We start from the raw sequence: 26,152 nt of genomic DNA, 5'->3' as shown, positions 1-26,152 counted from the left end.
AGCAGTAAAGATGAGTAATGTTTTATGCTTTGAGAGATGGGAGCAATCAGGGCTATGCCAACAGGAACATAGATCTTTCACCCTGCCTTTCTGAGTTGGGGTCAAGAGAGCTTTTGGCTGGGCTGAGGGTTAAAGGACTCCGAACTTAGGATGAGGAGGGAGAGTAAACATTTGTGATGTACTTTGGCTTGGATTTCCTTATCCTGGAGACGTAGAGGCCAGGCAGGCATGGTGAGCAAAGAGAAGGTACAGAGAGTTCATTCTGGGGCCCTAGGAATATTAGAGGTTCACATAGATCTTTGATGTGCTTTTAGGGCAGTTCTGAGTACAATCTGCAGGACCGGGAGTCAGAACTCTGTCTGTTTCAAGGTTATTTAGTTCCCCTGTTAGGCATGACAGCTACCTGCAGGTCATACAGGAAATGAGCTCAAAATGCAACACAACTGCAGGCGCCTCCCCTGACCCACCGGCCCCTCTGGCCTGCTGATAGTCACTGTCAGCACTTTCCCTCTCTATGCAGATCAATAGGGCCCTTGGCTGTGACCTCAGGTTCAATTATGGCTTCAATTACAGAATAAACAGGCTGCTACTGCACACCCACCTCTTATTAAAAACGCTGTACTGGGGGCTGGCAGAGACTGGACCTGGGGGGAATCATTAGCCCGCTAATTTGAAATCAATTTAAAGTGCATTTGCTTAATGGTATGAGCATTGTGAATTATCTACAAATTGTTAATTTAGTTGAACGTGACACTAGATTTTCATTTTACAAATTGCGTTTTGGGGTTGGCAAGTGTGGGCGTGTGTGTCCTTCGTCTCCCCTCAACCCCTGCCATCTCCCTTTTTGTAGAAAAAGGTTTGGTCACCTGTCTTGTGGTCTGAGCTTGCGATCTTTAGCTACTCAAAAGTCTTTGGTGTTTGAAGCAATTAGGGCAGGAAGGATGTTGCAAAGAGCTTGCACACCTGTGACCCACCCATGCATCAGTGACAGCTCAGGGAGGAGGGTGGAGCAGAGGAGGAAGCCTGGAGGAGACGACCTGTCTCCGAGCTGGCTCTGCTTGGCGCAGAGTGGGAGGTGGCTGTGCTGTCTTCTGTGTGGGTCACTTCCTCTGTCTGGACCAGGAGACAGGAACATGTGCTCCAGAGGCAGCTTCCCGGGGTGAGTGAGCTGGGAGTGGCTAACAGGCCTGTATGTTCTTTGCAACCACTGCCGTGGGAACAAGGTTGTTGACTTCAGCTGCAGCTTTTATGTGGTGGACTGGGCACCTTCAGATACGAGGTGGCACTGGGTGGGCCCTTGTGGTGGGCAGGGACTCTCGATACCAAACTGGCTGGAATTTGTAAGACTCTTCCTGAGCTTCTGTTCCATGCCAGGCATTGTGATAAAACTGGAGGTCAAACATGAGCAAGGGCCTTGCCCTCAAAAATAGCTATGTTGCCAAATCATCATTTACTTTTATGGAGCCTTTGCTCTGTGCCAAGTGCTTCCCAACCTTGCCGTATTGAGTCCTCACTGGAACACTGAGTTAGGCTCATCTTTGGTCCCTTCTGATGGATGAAGTAACGGTGAGTGGTTGTTTGCACAGATTCCCTTCCCTGTGTCCCCATGCCTTTGCAACATCACTTCAAATTTCCTCCCATTAAGAGGTAGAGCCTATTCCTCCACCATCTGAACCTGGGCTGACCTGGGACTCACCTTGACAGCCAAAGGTGGCAGAAATGATGTTGTGCCAGCTCTGACTCCAGGCCTGGGGAGGGTGCTAGTTCCCAAAGGCTGCTGTAACTATGTAGCATAACCAACAGAAACATTTCGTCTCACAGTCCCGGATGCTAGACTCTGAATTCAAGGTGTAGATAGGTTCCATGTCCCTCTGAAACCTGGCGTGGCAGGATTCCCTCCTTGCTTCTCCGTAGCCTCTGATGCTCTGCTGGCCCTCCCTGGCTTGTGGGTGCACTGACCTATTCTCCATTCTCACATGGCATTTTGTCCCAGTGTCTTCACCTCGTCTTCCCTCAGCAGTGTCTGTGCCCAAATTTCCTCTTTTTATCAGGATACCAGCTGTGTTAGTTTGCTGGGGCTGGCATAACACGTGCCACAGACTGGGGGCCTAACCCAGAAAGGTTTTCTCCCACAGTTCTGGAGGCTGAAGTCCAAGATCAAGGTGTGGGCAGCGTTGGGTTCTCCTGGGCCTCTCTCCTGAGCTTGCACACAGCCGCCCTCTTGCCACCTTTGCACGTTGCTGTCAGTCCGTGCTTACAGGCCACTAGTGTCTCTCTGGGTGTCCTAATCTTCTCTTCTTAAAAGGACAGCAGTTAGATTGGATTGCGGCCCAACTGAATGACCTCATTTTAACTTCGTCACCTTTTTAAGGACCTTATTCTAAATACAGTCCTATTCTGATGTTCTGGGGATTAGGGCATCAAGATATGAATTTTGCAGTGGAGTGACACAATTCAGTGGATAATCGCAGTCATGCTGGGATGAAGGCCCACCCTAATGAGCTCATCTTAACTTGGTTCAATCAGTAAAGACCCTGTTTCCAAATAAGGTCACATCCTGAGATACTGGGGGTTAGAACTTTGACATGCTGTTTTTTGTTTTTTGGTTTTTTTTTTTTGTTTGTTTTGTTTTTTTAGATGTAGTCTATCTCTGTCACCCAGGCTGGAGTGCAATGACGTGATCTTGGCTCACTGCAACCTCTGCCTCCTGGGTTCAAGCGATTCTCCTGCCTCAGCCTCCCGAGTAGCTGGGGTTACAGGTGCCTGCCACCATGCCTGGCTAATTTTTTTTTTTTTTTGTATTTTTAGTAGAGATGGGGTTTCACCATGTTGGTCAGACTGGTCTTGAACTCCTGACCTCAAGCAATCCACCCGCCTCGGTCTCCCAAACTGCTGGGATTACAGGTATGAGCCATCATGATCAGCCCAACATGCTTTTTTGGGGAAATAAAATTCAGCCCATAACAGAAGGTCATGGGCCTTTCCACTCACTCTCCAGGAACCCTGGCATTGCCCTGTGAACAAGCCCAAGCTAATTTGCTGGGTGGTGAGTGGCATATGACCCTGTGACCCCTGCTTCCTGCCTGACAGTCAGCTAAGCCCCCAAAGCAGAACCACCCAGTGAACCTACAGCTGACTGCGGACACACCAGGGAGCCCTGCCAGGGCCAGAACCTCCCAGATGAGCCCAGCTACTTTTGTGACAGAATCATGAGCTAAATACATGGTTGTCTTAAGCCACTTGATGTTGAAGTGGTTTGTTAGGCAACAAGAGATAATTGATACCCGGAGGCTCAGAGAGATTAGGAGTCTTGTACAGGTCACACAACTATGGGTGGAACGTAGGGAGCCTGATGTTCTCATCGCCACACCAAAGGGACAGGATATGTCCCAAGATATCAGGTTCTGCCAAAATGTCCCTGGGACAAGGGCTGCCCTGGGTGGGACCTCTGGAATTCAGTGATCCAGGGGACAAGATGGGAAGAGCCTTGCCTCAGCTTCGTCATTTGCTGTGAGCCCCCGGGAGAAGTCACTCCACCTTGCTAAGCCTCGGCTTTCTCATCTGTAGAATGGGGTGGTAACATGCCTGCCTCGCAAAGTCATGAGGAGCTGCTGAGGTTCTGAACGAGACAGCCTCTTGTGAGGCGCATAGTCTCTCTTCTTATTGTAGTAGTGTCACAAATCCCCTGTCTTTCACTGAGGCCCTTTGAGCCATTGCTCCCTGTGAGGCATTCATACATAGTACAAACTGTCCTTGGAGTCAGCTGGCCGGTGAAGGTGGGTGAGTCACTTTCCTCTCTGAGACATGGGGGTACACCTTCTTCACGGAGTGGGTGGTGGGGAGGAAGTGAGCTTAGGTGGAGGGGAGCCTGTGGAAGGGACTCAGTTACGGCTCAGCTTTCCTCCCTTCCTGGTGCCCTGGCTTCTGCCTGTCCTCACCAACAAGGCAAGGCAGATCAGCCCTGAAGGCGCTCCGGCAGGCAGAGTGGAGTGACTGGGGACAGCCCCGTAGGAAGCTCTTCTCTTCTCCCCATGCAAACCAGGTAAGTACAAGCAGCATCCCATCACGTAGACCTGGGCATTCATCTTCTGGACAATCCGCATCTTCACCTGGAGTTCCTTGGAGAAGAGGCAGGAGGATGATGGGAAGCAGGGACGGGCAGGCAGAGGCGGCTGGAGAGTGAAAGGTGCGGTGCTGGCTCCTCCCACTGCAGCCAGGACAGGCCAAGACACTGCTCTGCGCCAGTTCTGATGAGATTGTTCCCATTTTACAGAAAGGCAGATTGAGGCTTGAAGGGATAGAAAATGTATCCAGTCAAGAGATATTTATGAATAGACTATATGCCAGGAACTGGGGATACCCAGTCTTTGTCTTCATGGAGCCTTCATGCCTTCTCCCTGGAGTGTGGGGACAGAGCCAAGTACCAGGTCATTAACAACACAGGGCAGAGGAAGTACAGCGCTGTGTGTTCATATACCAGGATGACGAACCCAGACTTGGGCACCAATGAAGGCTTCCTGGAGGAAGCTGCATCCTGAAGGAGAAGGGGAGGCTATGAAGGTGTAGCAGGTGCAGGAGGAGTGTTTAGGCAGCGAGGGAGCCACAGCTCGACACACCTAAGGAACTGAAAAGTTGGTTCCGCTGAGACCTGAGGTGCAATGTGGAGGCAGTGGCATGAGATAAAAACGCAGAAGTCATTGAGACCCTAAAGGACCTGGAAGGCTGGGTGAAGTAACTTCAACTTCATTCTGGAGGCAACAAGCAATGCTTCAGGCAACTATTGCTGCAGTAAAGCTGTGAAACAAACCTCTCGCACTCCATGGCTTTGCATGACAGTTACTTGGTGTCAGCTGGGAGTCAGTTGACCTGTACCAGGGCCAGCGCAACCTGGCTCCAGGCCACACGTGGGCTCAAGTCAGTTCCACGTGTCTCTCAACCTGCTGCCAGTGGGCTCGCTGGGGCTTGGTCTTCCCAGGGAGGCAGAGAAGCACAGGGAGGTCCCCTCGGACAGGAACTACAAGCCTGCACTGGCCTCGCTCTTGACAACATCCCCAGGGACAACAAAAGTCACATGGCTGGGCCCGACGTCAATAGGACAAGAAAACATACACCACCAGCAGTTGGAGAGGGACCAGCTGGGGACAGAATAGTTCCTATTTATCGCAGGGCTTTGCAATTCCAAGTGCATAAATGCTGTCCTGAGTTGGGAGAAATCTGTTTCATAACAACGATGATGTCGGGATGATGGTTTTAGAGGTACTGCTGTGGTCAAGCCCTTGGCAAACATCATCTTATTAAAACACGATCGTGCACGATGGGTATTATTCTATTGAATGGATGGGCAGACAGGTTAACATGGGGAATGTGACTTGCCCACATCCACACAGTTCACGGAGGCAGGGTGAGGAAGCATTCCGTGACCGCACCGCAGGATGGCTGCATCCGAACTCCGGCCTCTTTCTGTTACCCTGTGCGGCCCCCTCCCAAGCACCCCCTCTGCTCAACTACAAGGGTGGGCAAGGGAGCAGCATCAGGCAATGTAATGCTGCTCAGTGCTCCAAAGCCTGTGACTGGGACTCTGGCTCTGGAGCAGGCCAGAGCAGTCCTGTCGCATCCTTACTCAGGGAAGGCAGGGAGGGTGACTGGCGCTGGTGCCATCATCTCCTGGCGATGCCTCCAGGGCAGAGCAAGTCAGTTGACATTTGCTGATGCCTTCTGAGCAGGGGTGAGCTCCTTCTTTCCTTCCTCCCTGCTCTCTCTGCCTCCCCTCCACCCTCAGCCCTGCAGCCAGCAAGAACTTTCTAAGGAGCAAATGACAGCCACGTCTCTCCCCTGCTTACAAAATATCATCTAGATAATACATTTCTGTAGTAAAAAAATCCAAAGGTGTGAAAAGATTTATAAAACCTTCCTCCCATCGCTTTCTGCCATCTGCCTAATGCCACTCTCTCCACACACACAGGTAAGCACTGTTTCTGTTTTTCTTGTTTTCTTCAGAATTTCTTTATGCATATGCAAGCAAAAAATGAGTACATGTTCTCTCACCCAGCCATTTTTTTAACACATATTTTTTATACACATACTAGCATATTTCACACACTGTTCTGCAAGCTCCCCCCCGCCCCATTTAATATATCTTGGCATTTTTTTTTTATGTCGTTACACAGAATGCTTCCTCGTTCTTAATACGGCTACAGAATGTTCCACTGTCCCTGTGCCGATGGATATGTGGGGCTCACAGCCCTTTGCTGCACCGGACAAGCCTCTAGTGAATAACTTCTACACTTGGCCGCACAGGAGGTTTAGCTGCAGGATAAATTCTCAAAAGCAGGATTGCTCAATCAAAAGAACTGTGAGATTGTAATTTTGATAGTGACTGCCACATTACACAGTGGAATCTGTTAAATGCCCATCAGCAGTGCGTGGCAGCCCGTGTCCCCTTAGCCCGGCTAGCAGTGTGCTATCAACCTTGTAGATCTTTACCAAGTGGATAAATATAAAACGGTCTTCTGTTATTAAAAACCTTTCATTGTAATTCCCATTCCCTCCAGGATAAAGTTCGGCTTCCTTGGGTGGACATGGGATTGGGCATAGCCTTGCCCTTCCTCAAGGACCCTTGTCAGCTGGTGGGGTGTGGACCTGGGCACAGCTCATGTTTCTGGACTTCAGTTGCTTAGCAGTGAAATGGGGCAAAAGCATTCCCTCTGACCAGTGCTCGAAAGATTCCCGAGAATGCACAGATTCTCGCCCAGGCAAGGCAGGCACTCCATACACACGAACACACGTTGATACCTCCTGGTCTCCAAAGGGAAGGAGAGAGAAGCGAGGGCTCAGAGAACCTTGGCAGGGGGTGGGGGTCCCTCTCCCCTCGCTCTCCTCATGCCTTCAGCCCCTCATCTGTGTCACGCACTGCCACCTTGGCACGCTAAATGTCTGCACATCCTCACAGACCTCAGCCTACCTGCTGTGCCCGAGCTAACAAAGAGCATCTCATTAATGCTCAGCAAAGCTCATTAAGACCGTGAGTTGTGCATCAGTGGCAAAGGAAGGTCAAGGTTCTTTTCGTGGGAGTTAGTGCCTCTGAGACCCTGTGGTGCCAGTATTCACAAATAAGATGAAGGGGGATTTATTTGGAGGTAAGCAAGCAACCGGTCGTGTGGCCAGAGTTCCCGGAAACTCCCAAACACTCAGAGCCTTCCCCCAGCCTGGCCATGGTCCCGCTCCTGGAGGAAGAACTACCACCTGCCGAGAGCTGGACAGATCAGGCACTGCACAGGGCCAGACAAGGGCCAGACACGTCAGCTTTGATGAGGATATGCAGACCTGAAGTTGAGAATGCCATCCCCGGGGTGACCCTGGCCAGAGGCCGGTGGGGAGGGAAGCTGCCTGGCAGCATGGTGGGTGTGCGCTCTTTCCCCTCTCTGGGCCTCTGAGTGCTCATCTGTGAAATGGGAACTCCACTCGCAGGAGCATGAGGGTTACATCAGAGGTGTACGTGTGCCACGGAGCCCTCGCCACCCTGGGGGAGATGACAGTGACATAGGGCCAGACTTCTCCACCCTGGACCTGCCTGCCCAAAACCCCCACAACACCCTGAAAAGACAGAGGCCAGGGGAAGGAAGAGGAGCTGTACCACAAAAGGAGACGGGTGGGGGGGCGGGGAGGGTTTCTTTACAAATGGGCATTATTATTTATTTATTTATTTACTGCGACAGTCTCGTTCTGTCTCCCAGGCCCAATCTCGGCTCACTGCAATCTCCACCTCCCAGGTTCAAGTGATTCTTGTGCCTCAGCCTCCCAAGTAGCTGGGATGACAGATGTGTACCACCATGCCCGGCTAATTTTTGTATTTTTAGTAGAGACGGGGATTCACCACGTTGGCCAGGTTGGTTTTGGACTCTTGGCCTCATGTGATCTCCCAGCCTCGGCCTCCCAGAGTGCTGGGATTATAGGCTCAACCACTGCACCTGGCCAAATGGGCATTATTTGAACTGCATGCAAATGATATGCAAATGATTCTATCTCCATATTAAAACTAAGCTTTTGGGAAGGTCTCGGGACAAGTACTTGGAGATGTAGATCCTTTTTCTAAGCACCTTCTGGGGCATCCTGTCAATTTGCCAGCCCCCTCCCCTCCCCTCCACTCCTGGGCCTCCTCCCACCAGCCTGCCCCATTTCCCCTGCATGGGTGGTCATTTGGACGAGGACTGACCTTGAGATGTGGCCTCCTGCACACCTGGGGACTACCGCAAGTGGGTCCCGGGTCAGAGCCCGGCCTGTGCCCTGACCAGACCCTTCAGGGCTGTGTGCTTCAGGCCATGGTCCTTCCCCTCAGCCACTGCGCTCTTGGCTAGGCCTCCAAGGGTCCGGATTTTCCAGATGTTGGACGGGAAGATGCTCAGGTATGAAGCATTGTACAAACACAAGGGTTCTCATTCCGGATTTTCTAAGCACAGGCCTCTTGATCTGACCACCAACCTCAGACAACCCTGTAAGCACCATCAGCCTTTGTTAGACTGTATTGAGAGGCTGTGAATCTGGTTGAAGGGTTGGTTCTTCTGGTTGAAGAAACACCCTGGGGACAGGCGGGTGGGGCTCGGCGCCTGGCTCCACCATTCAGTAGCTGTGTGATCCAGGCAAGTCAATCTCAGATCCTTGGCTGCCCCGTGTGCAAAATGGGTGCGACAGCACCTACTCCTTATGGTTAACAAGTGAGCTCACACATGGGAACCCTGCTGTGTCCCTGGAAAGATGTTGAAGTCCTAACTCCCCGTACCTGTGAATGCGAGATTTGGAAATAGGCTCTTTGCAGATGATCAAGTTAAGATGAAGTCATGAGGGGGGGGGGCGCTAATCCAGTATGCTTGGTGCTTCTCTTAGAAAGAAGGTGACGTAAACAGAGAAACAGACTAAGAAAGTCACGTGAGGGCAGAGGCAGAGGCTGGAGTGACGCCTCTTGGAGACAAGGAACAGGAAGGCTAGTTTGCTACCAACCAGCAGAAGCCTTCTAGGAGAGCAGGAGACAGACTCTCCCTGAAAGCCTGCAGGAGGAACCGACGCTGCCAATACTTTGCTTTTGGACATCCAGCCTCCAGAACTGTGAGAATAAACTGCTGCTGTGGAAGTCACACAGTGCGTGGAGCTTTTTCATGGCAGCCCCGGACACAGACACAAACCCTGAGGAAAGCCTCTGGCAGTCAGTGCCGCCCGCTAGGCTCACTCATTGCTTGTCTGATGTCTTTCTTCACTATGCATTGTGGGCCAAGGTCTGACAGTCCCTCAACAAACACTTGCTAAGTGGAGTACGGTGTACGTCTATCTTGCATCCCCAGGCCCCCAGTTAATATTTACAGAAGGCCAGGAGGGCTGGCCTGGAAACCCCCTTTGATGTCTTTCCCACCCTCAGGGATTCATTCCAGCTCAGTCTGAGTCCACACTCATAAAGCCCAGTGGCAATGTCAGTCTCCAGGGAAAGAGCTCAGTGACCAGCACAATACTCGGCACACGAAAGGCATCCTCAAGACGCCTGCTCTGCAGAGCCAGTTGGATCCCTTAAAGAAAGAAGCATCTCTTGAACCTCACCTCCCCCAGAGCGCCCTGTGACCTGTTCCAGGATGGTCAGGCACCCTCAGCCCACCCACCTCTCCCTCTGGCGCCAGCCCCAGCCTTTGTGCCAGGTTCAGGCTAGGCAGTGTGCAAGGTCGCTTCAACTTTAGAAATGTGGAGACAGCAGTGCTTAAAATGCTCGTGTTAACAGCGGTGGTCTGCAATCCTATGTCACTTTAATAGGAACCCTCTGCCATGAGCAAGGCGGCAGGCATGGCAGCTCCTCCCCACAGGGGCGACCCCCCAAAACATCCACTCAGAGTCAGGTGGGAAACACGGGGGCTTAGATCCATGAGGAAAGCTGCACGGAGCCCCACAGAAACCAGAGAGGGCCTTTGAGGGGCCCCTTGAGGCTGGGGTCAGGGTTAGGACATGCAGAAGCCCAAGCCGGGTCCCTCTGTCTTCTCTGGCCAGGATCAAAAGGCCCAGGGAGGGCCACAGGGCCATTCAGCACTGGCTGCTGTAAAGCTGAAGGGGAGGGTTGTGGGGGAGAGGGGTGTAGGCGGTGTGAGGCCCCCACCCTGGATCCACTGTGCTCTTCCTGCATGATCCCCGAGGGCAGCATGGAGCTCAGAGGCAGCTCTGGTTCTGCTACTGATCCAGCGGCAGGGCAGCCACTGTGTCCTGGCGCCTCAGTTCTCACATCGGTAGAATGGGGGTCACCCTGTAACATCCACACTGGAAGGTGGTGAGCACTGAGGCAGTGTGAGCGGGAGACTCCCTACAAAAATAACCTGACCCCCATGGTGACCGGGCATGGGAGGAGGGCTGGTCTCTTCTGCCACTGGGCAAAACGCCGAGTGTGGCTGCCAGCAGATGGCCTATGGGGTGGCGGCCGTCTCCAACTCCCAGCTCCGCAAAGGCAGTGCGGTCCACACCATTTGTGTGGGTGTCAGCCTCCACGCTGGCCCGGAGGGCGCCCTGGGCCCAGGCCTGGGGACACAGCTAGCTGAAGCCGAGCTGGGAAGCAGTTCCTGTCCCCCACCCACGGGACCAAAGGTGCAAGTGTCCAGAGCCCGGCCTGGGCTATAGGGAGGCCCCTGCAGGCAGGGGAATCTTGTAGCCGCTCCGCAGGAGCACGAGGCAGGCACCCAGCCCCAGGGCCCCCGCCAGCAGCACGGCCCCCAGGGCCTTGAGGAAGGAAGTCCGGGTCCGGGTGAAGGAGCCGGGCGCCATGATGCCCAGCAGGGCGGTGCTGACGGTCAGTGTGTAGAGGATGGACACGCCTGTGTTGAGTGCCACGATCTTGCCGAACTTGGCAAACGGGGCGATGATGCAGAAGAAGAGGGGCACTGTGGCGATGACCGTGGTGAGGGCACTGGAGACGATGGCCACGCCCACGTGCCGCACGGCCTCCAGCGTACGCCACTGGCGCTGCGTTCGGGCGTCCTGGGGGCGAGAGGAGAGCGGGAAGCCCAGCCCGCCCGCCCGCGGGACCCCTCTGGCCAGCACCTGGGGAATCGCGCACCCCCGCCCCAGGCCAGGTTCCTGCTCTGTCACTGGGATGAGAGCTGCAAGCGGCCTCACAGGGTTGGGAGGGTACGCACCAGTGGGTGCTGCTATGTCAATAGGATGCGAGGGTCTGCACAGCGGGTCCTCATAAATGGGAGCCCTGCTTGGAACTCATTTTGTTCCTCTGACCACAGGCAGTTGAATGTGTAACTGATTTGATTTTTACATATTTGTGAATGTTTTCACACCAACGCCAATTCCAAACTAAAGAAAAAACCGTTACTAGGCCCAGAGCTGGTTTTGGCACTGAGTATGTGAACATGTCCTTACCAAGCCACCGGGGGCTGGAGCAGACTTGTGGCCTCTGGGTCATGGCTGGAAGGAGAATGAGCCATAGCTTGGGGCAACATGAAGCAGGAGGGCCCCCTTGGGATCCTGCATCTGGTCCAACCCTCTCATTGCTCACTTGGGGAGACTGAGGCTGGGGGGTGTGGACCTTAGAACTAGAGTCCCTGGGGCTTGGGGATCAGCTTTGGGAAACCTTAGTTTCTAGAACACAGCCTGCATGGGGGGGCCTGGTGCTGGGATGTCCAGCTGCCCTTGAGGGTCCCTCAGCTGCACCCAGGTGGGAGAAGACCCGATGTGGTGGGAGGTGGGTAAGGTGGGCAGGGTGCTCACCTCGGCCTGGTGCGGGGGCAGGTTCTCTCCAGCCAGCAGGTAGCCCTCCACCAGGTGGACGCAGTAGTCCACGGAGGAGCCAACGAGGATGGACAGCGAGATGGCTTCCACGGCGCCCATCTCCCAGCCACTCCAGTACATGATGGTCACCACCAGGCATACGATGCCTGCAAGGGGACAGCAGGGGAGGCAGCTCAGACCTCCCACCCTGGAGGCCTTAGGGGAACAGGGAGGTCTGGAGTCTAGCCCCCACCCTCAGGTGACAGGAGAGACAAGGCACACTGAGGGGACCCCCGAGGGAGGGGACAGGTGCAGCAACACATCACTGAGCTGAGGGCTACTACCTGGGTACCCTGGCTCTGCTCACGAGCACAGACATGCGGGAGAGACAGTCCTATGAGCCACTGTCCCAGATAGCACCTGGCAGAAGGTCTTGTGACCTGGGGTGGGGGTGGGGGAAGCCTCCACCGAGGAGATGTGACAGTGAAGGCTTCAGAGACACTTGCTACCTGGAGGCCAACGAGGGAGACTCTGTCTGCTCCCATCCCTACCGGCCGGATGCCTGTCAGCCCCTCGCCCACGTACCCAAGATGCTGAGGAGCACGGGCAGCAGGAGCAGGATGTGGGTGGTGAACACGGCCACCGCGGCCACGCAGATGAGTAGGGATAGCACCAGGCCGCACAGGGCGCTCTGCACCCCTGCAAGGGAGGACAGGGCCTCAGTGCGCTGCTCTGTGGGCGCTCACAGCAAGCTGTGCTGCTGGGGTGAGCCCTTGACCTTTCTGAGACTCCAATTCCCTGTCTGTAAAATGCGGTCATAACAGGACCTTACCCCACCTGCCTTGTTTGGAGTTGAAGAGAACACAGGTCAGGCCCTCAGCCCAGAGCCCAGGCACCTAGGAGAGGCTGGTAACTGGCAGCTGCCATCATGGTCATGACTGTTACTTTTTAGGTGGCCAAAGTCCAGATTAGAGAATGTAGCCAGATGCCCCCGAAGGAGAGGACCCAAACTCCAGCCTCTGATCAGTGTCCTGGCCACTGAGGCACCCGGTTTCCCCAGGGCTCTTGGCCAGGACAGAGAGTGTGGCTCAGACTGGCCGCTCTGTGCCCTCCCCTCCCAGGTCCCTCTGCCTCCTGCCCACCCAGGGTGGAGTGGACGAGGCTGCTGCTTGCCTACGATTTCCATGAAGATCTGCTTCCAGTGCTCGCAGGTCTGGAAGCCCCGGCGCAGGGCTGAGCCCTCGGGGAAGGCCTGCAGCTGCTGCTGGAGGAAGCTCTCCCAGCGCAGGTAGTCTGAGTAGGTCTGGAAGGAGGATTTGCCCTTGTACGTGGTCTGTGGGGAGAGACGTGAGCCAGTGAGACAGGCAGGGGCTGTGGCCCACCCGCCCTTCCCAGGCATGGCTGGTCTGTTCTGTGGCCACCAATGGAGTGTTGCGTCTGTCGGGGAGGGTATGAACAATTCAATCCAAAATGAGTCCCCGCTTCTGGAGGTATTATGTGATTGTGACAGCAGCACTGGTCCACATGCAACCACAGTCCCTGCCCACCAGAACCCCCTTCAGCTCCCAGGGTCCCCCACACTCTTGTGTCCATGCAGAGCGCGTACTATTCCCTCTGCCTGCTCAGCCAGTTCCTGCTCATCCTTCAGGACTTTCTGGGGTTCCGTCTCCTCCAGGAAGCCTTCCTTGATGCCCCAAGGTGGGCCTCCGTTGGGGTCTCCAAACCCTCAGTGCTTCCCCTACTCTTGTCACTGCCTGGCAACCTGCCTGGCCCTGGCAGGTGGGACTGTGAATTGCAAGGTCAGGAGCAGCCTGGCTGGCCCACAGTGCCCAGCCCCGAGGGGTGCTCATGGATGATGAATGAGAGAAACAGGCACTCGCCCTGCTCTAAAAGGTTCTTAAGGTATCTGCTCATCAATTCTGCTCCTGCCAAGTACAAGCCAGTTCCCAGGAGGCCTGCGTGTGCGTGCGCAGGTGCACGCGTGTCTGAGTACTGGTGGGGTCAGCTTGGAAGTGGGCGCCCTGCTGCGTGGTGAGCCTGAGTGGGGACTTCTCTCCTGCCTGGAACTGCCTGGGGCTTCAGCCTGCAGAGGGAGGTGAGTTCTGACACATGCTGCAACATGGTGAACCTCGCACTGAGTAAAATGAACCAGTCACTGGCTGGGCGCGGTGGCTCACGCCTGTAATCCCCACACTTTGGGAGGCCGAGGTGGGCGGATCACCTGAGGTCAGGAGTTCAAGACCAGCCTGGCCAACATGGAGAAACCCCATCTCTACTAAAAATACAAAAAATTAGCCAGGTGTGGTGCCGCATGCCCGTAATCCCAGCTATTTGGGAGGCTAAGGCAGGAGTATGGGTTGAACCCAGGAGGCGGAGGTTGCAGTGGGCTGGGATGGCTCCACCGCACTCCAGCCTGGGCGACAGAGCGAAACTCCATTTCAAAAAAAAAAAAAAGAACCAGTCACCAAAGGACAAACACCGTATGATTCCATTCACATGAGGCCCCCAGAGTTGTTAAATTCATTGAGAAAGTAGAATGGTGGGTGCCAGTGACTGTGGGAAGGGGAGAGGGGGAGTTAGTGTTTACTAGGGATAGAGCTTCAGTTTGGAAAGATGAAAAAAGTTCTGGAAGTATATGGTGGTAATGGTTGCATAACAGTGTGAACATACTTAATGCCACAGGGTTGTATGCTTAAAAATGGTTCAGGCCAGTCGCGGTGGCTCATGCCTTGTAATGCCAGCACTTTGGGAGGCCAAGGTGGGTGGATCACCTGAGGTCAGGAGTTCGAGACCCGCCTGGCCAATATGGTGAAACCCCCTCTCTACCAAAAAAACAAAAAACAAAAACAAAAACAAAAATTTAGCTAGGCATGATGGTGGGTGCCTGTAGTCCCAGGCTGAGGTGGGAGAATTGCTTGAACCTGGGAGGCAGAGGTTGCAGTGAGCCAAGACCGTGCCATTGCCCTCCAGCCTGGGTGACAGAGTGAGACCCTGACTCAAAACAAACAAACAAACAAACAAAAAACCTGTTAAGATGGTTAATTTTACCTTATGTATATTTCACCACTGTAAAAAAAATGCAACCTAAAAAAGACCCATCTGGGTCTTTGAACTGGTGTCTGCATTTGATTGGGGGCCTGTTGAGGGCTCTGAGGCCCCCTTGGCTGGTGGCTGGTTTCGTTGCTTGTGCAATGAGTAGCACAAATAAATAGTGGGAAGCAAGTCAGGGCAGGGGGCCAGAGGACAGTCACCCCCCCGCTTAAGCTGTCACATTGATTCTTAGTCCCCAGACTTTCCCATGTGTTCTTACCTCCACACCTGCCAGAGGGGCACAGGGATCTTGAACCCTCTTCTACAGATAAGGCCAGAGGGGACGAGTAACTTGCTCAGGGACACAGAGCACACCAGGATCCCGGCAAGGACTGAGCCCAGGTCTCTGCACAGAGGCAGCAGGGACCGGCTTGCCAAGCTGCGGAAAGCCACGTGCCAGGGCCGAAAGTCCCCACAGGGCTCAGGTCAGGAGTGTGTGCATGTGTGCGTATGTGCACACGTGTGCCTATGCCTCCTTGGGCAGAGCTCAGCGAGCGTCCAGGGGTGACAGAGGCAGCAGGGAGGTATGGGGGATGGCCGGTCCCCTGGCCACCCTGAGGGAGGCTGCCAGGGTCTGGGGCCCCAACCTGGCCTCCCACAGTGGCAAAGGGGGGCATTCTGGACTTCCACCGGCCCCTATAGACCAGAGACTAAAAAATACCGTGGATCCCCGGCTGGTGGAGAAGGAGGGAAGGGAAAGGGTAGGTGGAAGGGAACTGGCAGGCCACCCATGGGAAGAAAGGGCAGCGCTCTGCAGTCAGGGGGCCTGGTTTAGCACTTGACACTGACACCCACTAACTGTGTGACCTCAGGCAAGTCACTCCACCTCTCTGGGCCTCAGCATCTCCCCCCGATCTGGGAAGAGGGCTGAGATCAGAGGTGGCACACCCAGGGCAAGTATGCAGCACGGCGCCCAGCGAGGCTGCCTGGGCTCACCGACTCAAAAGCCATGGAGATCCACTGCACGCGGCCCTCCCTGACGCCCACAGCCCCGTGGGACAGCTGCCCCGGGAGCAGGTTGGGCTCCGGCAGCTCCTTGCACTCAGGGTGCAACATCTGCAGGAAGGAGGAGATGCTGTAGCCTGTGGGGAGAGGCAAGAAAGGGAGTGGGTGGTGGCCCTAGAAGAGCCTGTCCCCCTGCATCACACCTGTGCCCACGCGCTCACCTACCTCTGAGGCTTAGAGTGTTTGTTACCATTGGCAACGGCATTGGGAAACCCACAACATGCATTTGCCATCGGGGTAGAACATGACGTGTGGGCCCCTCCCAGGGACGCCCCTGTGGTGACCTCATCCACATTGGCTGTGGGCCAGTCCCTGGCCCTAACCCCCAATTTTGGAAAGGCTACTCCTGCAGATGTGCCCCACATCCCACACACGCACACCTCTGCACCAGTCCTGTTCACACACAAGCCTGCTCACATCCAAAAACCCTTGACTGCCGGCACACACCCCACCCTGGTGTGGACACACTCAGCATAGACACACAGCACAGACACTCAGCAAAACACCCCCACATGCCAGACACTGTGTCCTTCGGCTGTCTACCTTGGACCGGCCTCTGTGCCTCCCCAGTCAGTCCATTCTCCCTCAGAGGAACAGCTCCCCACACCCCACGCACCTGAAGGCAGGCACTGGGCCCCGCCTGGCTTCACCAGCTCGGAGTTGGCTGCGATGGCCTTGCAGAGGCGACACAGGTGTCCAATTTCCCTGAAGAGGTCAAAGCTGCTGTCGTAGACAACGCTGCCCTTTCCCAAGGAGACATAAGCCGGCCCAGGCCGCTCAGTGAGACAGGGACTCAGTCCTGCGTGCTCACCCCCAACCCCAGGGAAGAACTGCCAGCAGCTCCCTGCTACCCGTCACCCTCACGTTGCCAGCCTCCAACTGCTCACTCACTGCCCCACCCTAACCCTCTGTCCTGCCCCCGCCAGCATCTTGTGCTTCCATCACTGCACACCCCACACAGGCCCCTCCGCCTCACCTCCTCCCCTTCCCCCGCCACCTTCTCACCTGAACTTCTTGCTTTTCTCCCCACCCTCCCAGCCAGCCATATCCTCACTGTCCTGCAGGACCTGCCTGGTCCCCCAGCCTCTGCTCCCAGCGCCTGCAGATGCCCAGTGTGGACTGAACACACAGATCTCCTCCGACTCCACCTTGCTCCCGACTTACTCCACGGCTGCCATTCCCGTGTACCCCGCCGGGCTGTGACTAATTTATTAAAGGCAAGGGACACCCGCCCGTCCTTCCTCCCAGGAATCCTTAGCACCCACCATGTGCCGAACAGTCCCAGCTCAACCAGTGCCTTCAAACACTGAAGAGCCCCACACCGGACAGGAGTGCATGTGAGGGAGGGAAGCCTCAGAGAGGAGAAAGCCACAGCCCAGCTCAGAGCGAGGGGGAGGGCAAGGAGGTGTCCACCTGGACTGCCCTCTCTCCATTCGAGTCCCTCACAGGCATCCAGCTTGGACCCTAAACCCAGATTCCTGGGTGAGTCTAAGACGTCAATGCCGCTGAGTCCTCAAGAAAAACAGGACCCCCAGGAGCCCATGGGGGATCTGTCTGGGCTAGAGGAGCCATCGAGGAGCCAAGAGGGGGTGTGAGGAGCTGGACGTGGTTCCCTGGACAGGTGCTTATTTGCAAGACTGTTGCAGCTGGGGCCCTCGGCATCTGCCCAACGCATGCCCCGTACCGGGTCTCCAATGACGTGGTTGTCCACCTGCCGAGTGCGGTTGACGCCAATAATGCCAAAGACCACGAAGACCATGGCCCCAGTATCCACCAGTGGCCGCACCGCTGGCTTACCGCAGCCTGTGTTCACGCAGGGGTTGAAGCCGAAGGTGGCCGAGAGACGGGCCTTGGGCACTGCGAACAGGGAGTCAGAGCTGTAAGGGAAGGCGGGGCCCAGCTCCTGAGGTCCCCACCTGTGTGCCCCTGCTGTACCTTTCTCACTAGGCACGAAGAAGAAGCCTTTGGTAGGCCCATCGGGGCTGGAGCTGAGCAGGCAGCCAGGGGGTGCCATGCACACGCGCCCGTGGAAGGGGGGCTTGTGGGACTGGGCGAAGTACAGCTTCCTGTGGAGGCAATGGAGGCCGGGCTGAGGCCAGAAAGGCCAGGAGGAGTCAGGGGAGGTGAGGCCAGTGGGCCGGGGCTAGGGGTGGGGTGTCGTGGGGTCTGGACTTGGGCTCTGCTCCCGCATGGGGATTTGTTCTCAGGTTGAGGGCTGAGGGAATTGCCCTAGGCTGGGGGTCTGGAGGCTGTTCTAGCCCCGCCCCTGCCAAGGCTGACTATGGGAATCTAGTCAAGGCCCTTCCCCTCTGCCCCTCAGTCTCCCCATAGGAGTCATGAAGGGTGGAGAAGACCAGCAGCTTTGAAACTGTCCCCCATTGGGTACAAAGGTTCAGGAGGGGCCCCAGGGACAACCCTAGCGGTCCCTGCTCAGGGGTCCCCAGCCTTGCCTCAACCCCAACAGTTAGGGAGTCTCTACATTCTATAGGAAGGAAGCGCTCTAGGGTCAACAGCTGGCTAACCAATAGACCCAGTGCAGCTCAAAGTTCTTTCCAGAATGTTTCCAGCTCATCCAGGCAGGCTGCCCAACCCCTGGTCACTGATGTGTCTGTGCAGGTAACACTGCAGGTCAGCATGGGGCTCAGGGGAGGACAGGCAGAGGGCCCCCCCCAAGTCAGGATCCCAGGCTGGAAAGGACCCAGCCAGTGCTGTCCTGCCATTCCCCGGCCTCCAAGCTGCACCCCTCAGCCCCATGCAGAGTTCAGACGCCTCTGGGTGTTTGACACTCCAAAGCTAGCCCCATCAGAGACCAGTCCCCGTGTGTCACTGAGTTCTGTCAGAGACCACAGTCCCCGTGTGTCACTGAGTTCTGTCAGAGACCACAGTCCCCGTGTCACCGAGCCCCGTCAGAGACCACAGTCCCTGTGTGTCACCGAGCCCCGTCAGAGACCACAGTCCCTGTGTGTCACCGAGCCCCGTCAGAGACCACAGTCCCCGTGTGTCACTGAGTTCTGTCAGAGACCACAGTCCCTGTGTGTCACCGAGCCCCGTCAGAGACCACAGTCCCTGTGTGTCACCGAGCCCTGTCAGAGACCACAGTCCCTGTGTGTCACCGAGCATGGCCTTGCACCACTGTTCTCCACCACAATGACAGTGGGACTATTTCTTTCAGAGCACGTATCATGGTTTGTAATGACATTGCTGTTTACTTGTTAGCTGCCTGTCTCCTGCTAGACGGCCCGAGGGCAGGAGTCACATCTGTCTTTGTCACTACCATATCCCTAGCACAGTGCCAGCACAGTTGGAGTCCACAGTTCGTTAAATCAGTGAACGGCGGAGGGAGGAGACCTTCAGCTAATATGGCCTCCACGGATAAATGGATGTGGGGCTGTGTTTACAACACGGGGAAGGAAACCCCAGAAAAGGTGCTCCTGGATGGCATGGAGACCCCGAGAGCACAGAATGCGGCTTCTGACTCGGCATGTAGTGGGGGCCCAACTTCACACCGGGCGCTAGCAGGGACTGGGCCTGTGGCAAGTGAATACAACAGAGGCCCTCCCCTCACTCTCCTTCCAGCAGAAGGGGCAGGGGCATTAAATAAACATTTTCTGAATTAATGATGTATTTAGAGTGTGGGTGAGTGCCTTGTCAAGGAAGTACGGCATGTACTCATTCAATCATTCAGCAAGCAGTTATTTGCACCTACTATGCCAGACACCGTGACAGGTGCTGGGGAGGCGGCACCAAAAGAGATGGCCAAGGTCCTACCACAGGGTGCCTGTGTGCTCCCATGGGAGGACAGGTGACACTGCAGGTCAGCATGGTGGCAGGTGGCAGTGGGGCCAGGAGAGCAGTGGGTGATGTATGGAGAGAGGCTGGATGTGGTACTTGGGGAGGGACAGCCTCTCCCGGGAGGTGACTTTTGGACAGGGACTTGAATCTTGAGACGTTGTCTCGCATGTGAGGAGCTGGGGAAAGCATTCTAGGCAGAGGGAACAGCAAATGCAAAGGGCCTGGGATGGAAAGGGGCCTGGTATGCTAGAGGGACAGCCAGGTGACCACTGCAACCCCTGAGGAGCTATCAAGGCGGGGAGCAGCTCCTGCGCCCGTCATCTTTGCCAATGTTCTGCACTCCCCAGCCCTGGGCAGAGACCCATCTGAGCAGGTGGGTGAAAATAGACAGCAGTTTTTTTTCTTTTTCCTTTTTTGAGACAGAGTCTCACTCTGTTGCCCAGGCTGGAGTGCAGAGGCACGATCTTGACTCACTGCAACCTCTGCCTCTGGGTTCAAGCGATTCTCCTGCCTCAGCCTCCTGAGTAGCTGGGACTACAGGCGCCCGCCACCATGCCCAGCTAATTTTTTGTACTTTTAGTAGAGATGCGGTTTCACCGTGTTAGCCAGGATGGTCTTGATCTGCTGACCTTGTGATCTGCCCACCTCGGCCTCCCAAAGTGCTGGGATTACAGGTATGAGCCACCGCACCTGGCCAGAGGTTTCTTAAAGGGGTCTGCTGGCATCCCTCAGGGCCAGGTGCGGTGGCTCATGCCTGTAATCCCAGCACTTTGGGAGGCCAAGGCATGTGAATCACCTGAGCTCAGGAGTTTGAGACCAGCCTGGCCAACATGGCAAAACCCCATCTTTACTAAAAATACAAAAATTAAGCAGGTGTGGTGGTGCACGCCTGTAGTCCCAACTACTCGGGAGGTTGAGGCAGCAGAATCACTTGAACCTGGGAGGCAGAGGTTACAGTGAGCCAAGACTGTGTTACTGCACTCCAGCCTGGGCAACAGAGTAAGACTCTGTCTCAAAAAAAAAAAAAAAAGAAAAAAAAAGAGGGCCTGCTGGCATCCCCTATGTGAAAAGAGAGAGAAAAGAGAGAAAAGAAGCAGCCGGGCTGATGGGCACCGGCTTGTCTGCCAGGCTTTGTTACCGGGTGTGCTGCTGCTCCTTGGTGGCCACGTAGAAGCTGAAGTCAAACTTCCAGCCCCGCTTGGCATCACAGGCCAAGGTCGTCAGCATCCACTTGCGGGAGGGGCTCGCCGCCTGGAGCAGCCCTACTGTAGACATACAAGCGGTCAGCTTCTTGGTGAAGTTACCAAAAGGCGCTCTATACACCTAAGCAGTGGGTTGACAGAGACAAGACATGTGACTCGGGGGGGCTGCCTCAGCCTGGGCCAGCCTCAGGCTCCGTCCCCTCCCTCCCCAGCATAGTTCACCCCGTCCCAGTCCTCAGAGTCGGGGACAGAGCCCTGGGCAGAGGCTTGGGAGGCCTGGGTTTGAGTTCAGCGCTTCGGCAAATCCTTTCCTCCTCTGAGCCTCGTTTCTTCCCTCAACGATCGTTCACTGAGTGTCTGTGCCATACCAGGCACTGCGTCAGGCTCTGAGGGGCACGGTCCCTACCCTTGTGGAGCTGGCAATGATGATGGCTTCCAAGAATAAGGAAGATAAGACAGGATAAATGGCAGGGAGAGGAGGACAAGGCGAGAAAGGCGCCGGGGCAGGGCTCTGTGGGGCCCCACAGGGGTGCCGAGACCTGAACGAGCACCAAGGAGTCAGCCACACACGAAGCCGAAGGAAAAGCTTTTCAGGCAGTGGGAACGGCACACGCAGAGGCTTAGAGGCAGGAAAAGCCTCAGAGACCTCATCTTCCAAATGGAAATATAAATCCTGAACAAACAAATTGGCACGTGTCCCTGTCACCATGGAGGGTGTACCATGTTAAAGAAACACGAATGAGCCTGGGCAACACAGAGAGACCCCGTACCTACAAAAAATAAAAGACAAAACTAGCTCGTGTGACGGTGTGTGCCTGTGGTTGCAGCTACTCAGGAGGCTGACGAGAGAGGCTCGCTTGAGTCCAGGAGGTCGAGGCTGCAGTGAGCTATGATCATGCTACTGCACTCCAGCCTGGGTGACAGTGCAAGCCCCTGTCCTCCCCCCAACCCCCCCAAAAAAAGAAAAAGAAAAGAAACAAATGACCCCCACGAAGGGGAAAACTCAAGTGTGGGCCTGGGGACTCCTTTCTGCGGTGCTGGAGCAGCTACCAAGGACAGCAAGATTCCTGGCCGCCACTGCCCGAGGAGGGACTGTACCCAGGCGTTCTGCACTGCACAGGCCTCACCTCACACACCTCCAACAATGCTGGCTGGTGCTTGTCACATCCCCATGTCACGGATGAAGAAACTGAGGCTCAGAGAGTAAGCAATCTGCCCAAAGACACACAGTTAATAAATGGCAGAGCCACGATTTGAATCCAGGCCTGGCTGACTCAGAAGCCCATGCTGCCACCACTTGGCAGGTTCCTGTCACAGACAAGGCTGGTTTGGGGCAGGGGGGTCTTTATCCTCAAAGCTGCTTCTCCCTATGTGGCCAGTGCCCACCAGTGTGGCCCTGAGGGCCCCCCCGCCCCCAGTGGTGGCGGCTCGCTTCACGATAGCCCAGGCTCACCTGGAAGGAGGGCACCTCTCCATCCCCAGGCGACACAGCCTGCCAAGGAGCAGGCAGGCTGGCATTGAGGGAGAGCCTGTAGACAGCGGGGTGGCCTTGACTCTTCACTTTAGAGATGTACACGGTACCCAGGAAATCTATGGACAAATAAAGGATGAAAGAGAGGTGAACTTGACCTTGACTGGCTTCTCCTGACCCTGGAGCAGCCCACCCTCAGCTCTGTCGACTAATGAGCTCAGTCCTGGCCTTGGGCTCATCTCAAAATGCTGGCTGTGCCCCTCTCTACTGGACCAGGCCCATGGCAATAATAGTGGGGGAGGTGGCGGGCACAGGATGGGGTGGCAGGGATGGTGGGGGAGGTGGTGGGCACAGGATGGGGTGGGAGGGGTGGTGGGGGAGGTGGTGGGCACAGGGATGGGGTGGCAGGGATGGTGGGGGAGGTGTTGGGCACAGGGATGGGGTGGGAGGGATGGTGGGGGAGGTGGTGGGCACTGGATGGGGTGGGAGGGATGGTGGGGGAGGTGTTGGGCACAGGATGGGGTGGGAGGGATGGTGGGAGAGGTGGTGGGCACTGGGATGGGGTGGGAGGGATGGTGGGGGAGGTGGTGGGCACAGGGATGGGGTGGCCCAGATAGCGGAGGTGACAGTGATGAAGGGCATCCTGGTGAAGGTGTGCCAGTGATGGTTCAGGGCTGGTGCTGGGAGTGACAGTGGTAGGACAGAGGTGGTGACAGTGCCATAGGGTGACAGGGACAGACAGAGCTGCCTGATGGGGGATTCATTCCTCCAGTACACTTGTCCCAGCACCCACCTCTGAGGGAAACTCCAGCAGGCATAAGCCAGTGTTCGGGGCCCGGGACGCCTGCCTCTGCCCCTGGACACTCAGGATGGCTTTGGTGCACAGGTAGGGCTTAGGGGGCACCACAGACCAGGGTGTCGCGGGAGCCTACTGTCCTGGCGGGATGGCAGGTGAGGGCCCCAAATTCACCCCCCATCCCCAGCTCCTCTGCAGTGACCAGGAACACAGAATGTCCATCTTGAAGGAGAATCCAGAAGGAATTTTATCTGCTCCCCTTACAGGGCCCCCAACCCTAGCACCAGGGAGGATTTCCCCACCCTCCACCCCCCGTGCTCACCCTGCAGGGTGGCCTCAGGCCGGCTGGCCCAGGGAACCCCCGAGCCTCGCCTCTTCTTCTCCAGGGACGTCCGGATGTTGTTCTGCAAGCTGTGGGGCTTCTCCTGGAACAGACCTGCCCCGCAACACCACGTCAAGGACAGCAGGACAGCAGGGCATCCCGGGCTGGGCCCGATGGGCAGAGGCAAGAGGCTGGGATCTGACACAGTCTCAGGAACTGGGGCCCAGGGACTGGAGGGGGTGGGTGTGTGGGGGTCAGAAACTAGGAAGAACTTTTAAAAAATCAAATACCAAACTTTTAGGAATTTTAGGCCCAGAGAAAGGCACCATCAGCCTGCCCAGAGAAAAACACTGAAACGCTCCCTGCTCACCCTCTCTGTGCCACTCTGCCCCCTGCTCACCCTCTCTGTGCCACTCTGCCCCCGCTCACCCTCTCTGTGCCACTCTGCCCTTGCTCGCCCTCTCTGTGCCACTCTGCCCCTGCTCGCCCTCTCTGTGCCACTCTGCCCCCTGCTTACCCTCTCTGTGCCACTCTGCCCCCTGCTCGCCCTCTCTGTGCCACTCTGCCCCCTGCTCACCCTCTCTGTGCCACTCTGCCCCCGCTCACCCTCTCTGTGCCACTCTGCCCTTGCTCGCCCTCTCTGTGCCACTCTGCCCCTGCTCGCCCTCTCTGTGCCACTCTGCCCCCTGCTTACCCTCTCTGTGCCACTCTGCCCCCTGCTCGCCCTCTCTGTGCCACTCTGCCCCCTGCTCACCCTCTCTGTGCCACTCTGCCCCCTGCTCACCCTCTCTGTGCCACTCTGCCCCGTTTGCCCTCTCTGTGCCACTCTGCCCCCTGCTTACCCTCTCTGTGCCACTCTGCCCCTGCTTGCCCTCTCTGTGCCACTCTGCCCTCTGCTTACCCTCTCTGTGCCACTCTGCTCCCTGCTCGCCCTCTCTGTGCCACTCTGCCTCCTCTGTTGGGTAGGGATGATGCCACACTTCCCTTGGGGGTGGGACATCACATCCTCTGCATCCAATTAACAGGAGTGACTGTTAGGGTGACCCAAGGTCATCAGCTGGCAAACATGTTGGGAGACATATATGCCCGTTTTGCTTCAAGCATTGTGTGTTAGCCCTTTGGGTTTTTAAAATTAGAAATGAGAGAACTGCACCTTCAAAGTTTTAATCCTCACAGCCATCCTGAGGCTGTTCCCATGGACCCCACTTGATGGAGTGGAAAGCAGAGGTGAAGGGACCTGCCCAGAGAGGGACTTGCCTCCCCATTGGGGTCTGGCCTTGCCTGCCCCTTGTAAAGCCGAAGCACTCTGCTGCACTCTGAAGGGGTCCTTCCAAGAGGCAGTTCTCAGAGGAAGAGGTACAGGGAGCAGGGGCTGGGCTCTGGCTGGGGTCCTGGCTGGGGTCTGGCTGGGGTCCTGGCTGAGGTCCTGGCTGGGCTCAGGCTGGGCTGTGGTTGGGGTGCTGGCTGGGCTGTGGCTGGGGTCCTGGCTGGGGTGTTGGCTGGGGTGCTGGCTAGGGTCCTGGCTGGGCTGTGGCTGGGGTGCTGGTTGGGGTCCTGGCTGGACTCTGGCTGGGGTCCTGGTTGGGCTCTGGCTGGGGTCCTGGTTGGGCTCTGGCTGGGGTCCTGGTTGGGCTCTGGCTGGGGTGCTGGCTGGTGTCCTGGCTGGACTGTGGCTGGGGTCCTGGCTGGGCTCTGGCTGGGGTCCTGGCTGGGCTCTGGCTGGGCTCTGGCCTGGTCTTGGCCCCAGATGTTGTCAGGGAGCTTTGGGGTTTGTCCATCTGTGGAAGGGGAGCAGGCCCTTTGGGCAGGCCGGAGGCCTGTGGTGGCGGTGATGATCAGGAGCAATGCCACGTCCTGGCAGTTAGGGAGAGGAGCTGGGGACGTGGCCGGGGCTGGCTCCGAGGTGCGAGGGGCTCTTCCGGTGCCTCTCGGAGCTGCAGTGGATTATCACACATTTGGCTGCCATTGCCAAGGGGAAGGCTAGGTTAATCTCAGCACCGCCCTAATTAAATAAAGGCAATTACAGCAGCCAGCAGATCCGCTCCTGTGAGCTGGAAGCTCTTACCCAGGCATCTTCTCATTTGGTTTCTAACTGCCCTGGCAAAGTGAGATGACCTTGGGTTGACTTTGCCTGCCCCCACCCTGCTCCCCCTCTGTAAAACGCGGCCTGGGCCAGCTACCTCAAAATCAAGGAGCCATCTCTATCTTCCTTCCTGGCTCATTCCCAACTCTCACTCCGTCACCAAGTCCTACGGAAACCGCCTCCTAAAAACCTCTTGACTCCACCACCGCTGCCGTCAGCATGCTGGTCCCAGTGCCACCAATTCTCCTCTAGAATACCCCACCAGCCTCCTACCCAGCCTCCCAGCCAGCTTCCACCCCAGTGCCCCAATCACCTCCACACAGCACCTGGGAGACTCCATCACCCCACTTCTCCACTTAAACCATGTGACTAGTTTCCAGTGACAATTAGAATAAAATCCAGACCCCTCACTTCAGCCCACCCGCCCTATTCCAGTCCACTGGGCCAGCCTAGCTCCTGCAACTGCCTCTCTCAAATGTGGCCTTGGTCTTTCCCACCTCTGGTGCTCTCCTCTGCCTAGACTCCTCCCTCCTCTCCCCTCCCTGCCTGGCTAACCCCACCCCTTCCCTCCTCTCCCCTCCTCACCAGGCTAACCTCTCCTCTTCCTCCCTCTCCCCTCCCAGCCTGGCTAACCCCTTCCCCCCTCTCCCCTCCC

At 56.3% G+C, this 26,152-nt stretch overlaps 1 protein-coding gene across 1 annotated transcript in view; it reads right to left on the bottom strand.

Annotated features, from left to right (window-relative positions):
* Positions 1–9,733: 9,733 nt before the first annotated feature.
* DISP3 (dispatched RND transporter family member 3) overlaps positions 9,734–26,152 on the bottom strand; it is a 57,750-nt gene continuing 41,331 nt past the window's right edge. The window contains exons 11-21 of the mRNA XM_025400558.1: positions 23,415–23,528; positions 22,279–22,415; positions 20,762–20,946; positions 17,767–17,897; positions 17,516–17,688; positions 16,448–16,574; positions 15,763–15,908; positions 12,910–13,069; positions 12,322–12,435; positions 11,737–11,903; positions 9,734–10,995 (exon numbers count right to left, since the gene is read on the bottom strand). Of these exons, the coding sequence (XP_025256343.1) occupies positions 10,633–10,995; positions 11,737–11,903; positions 12,322–12,435; positions 12,910–13,069; positions 15,763–15,908; positions 16,448–16,574; positions 17,516–17,688; positions 17,767–17,897; positions 20,762–20,946; positions 22,279–22,415; positions 23,415–23,528 (1,817 nt within the window). The 3' untranslated portion in view covers positions 9,734–10,632. The remainder of the gene's footprint in view (positions 10,996–11,736; positions 11,904–12,321; positions 12,436–12,909; positions 13,070–15,762; positions 15,909–16,447; positions 16,575–17,515; positions 17,689–17,766; positions 17,898–20,761; positions 20,947–22,278; positions 22,416–23,414; positions 23,529–26,152) is intronic.

This window comes from Theropithecus gelada, chromosome 1 (genome assembly GCF_003255815.1).
Source record: "Theropithecus gelada isolate Dixy chromosome 1, Tgel_1.0, whole genome shotgun sequence".
Classification (NCBI taxonomy): Eukaryota; Metazoa; Chordata; class Mammalia; order Primates; family Cercopithecidae; genus Theropithecus; species Theropithecus gelada.
This window is presented reverse-complemented; position numbering and strand designations above follow the sequence as displayed.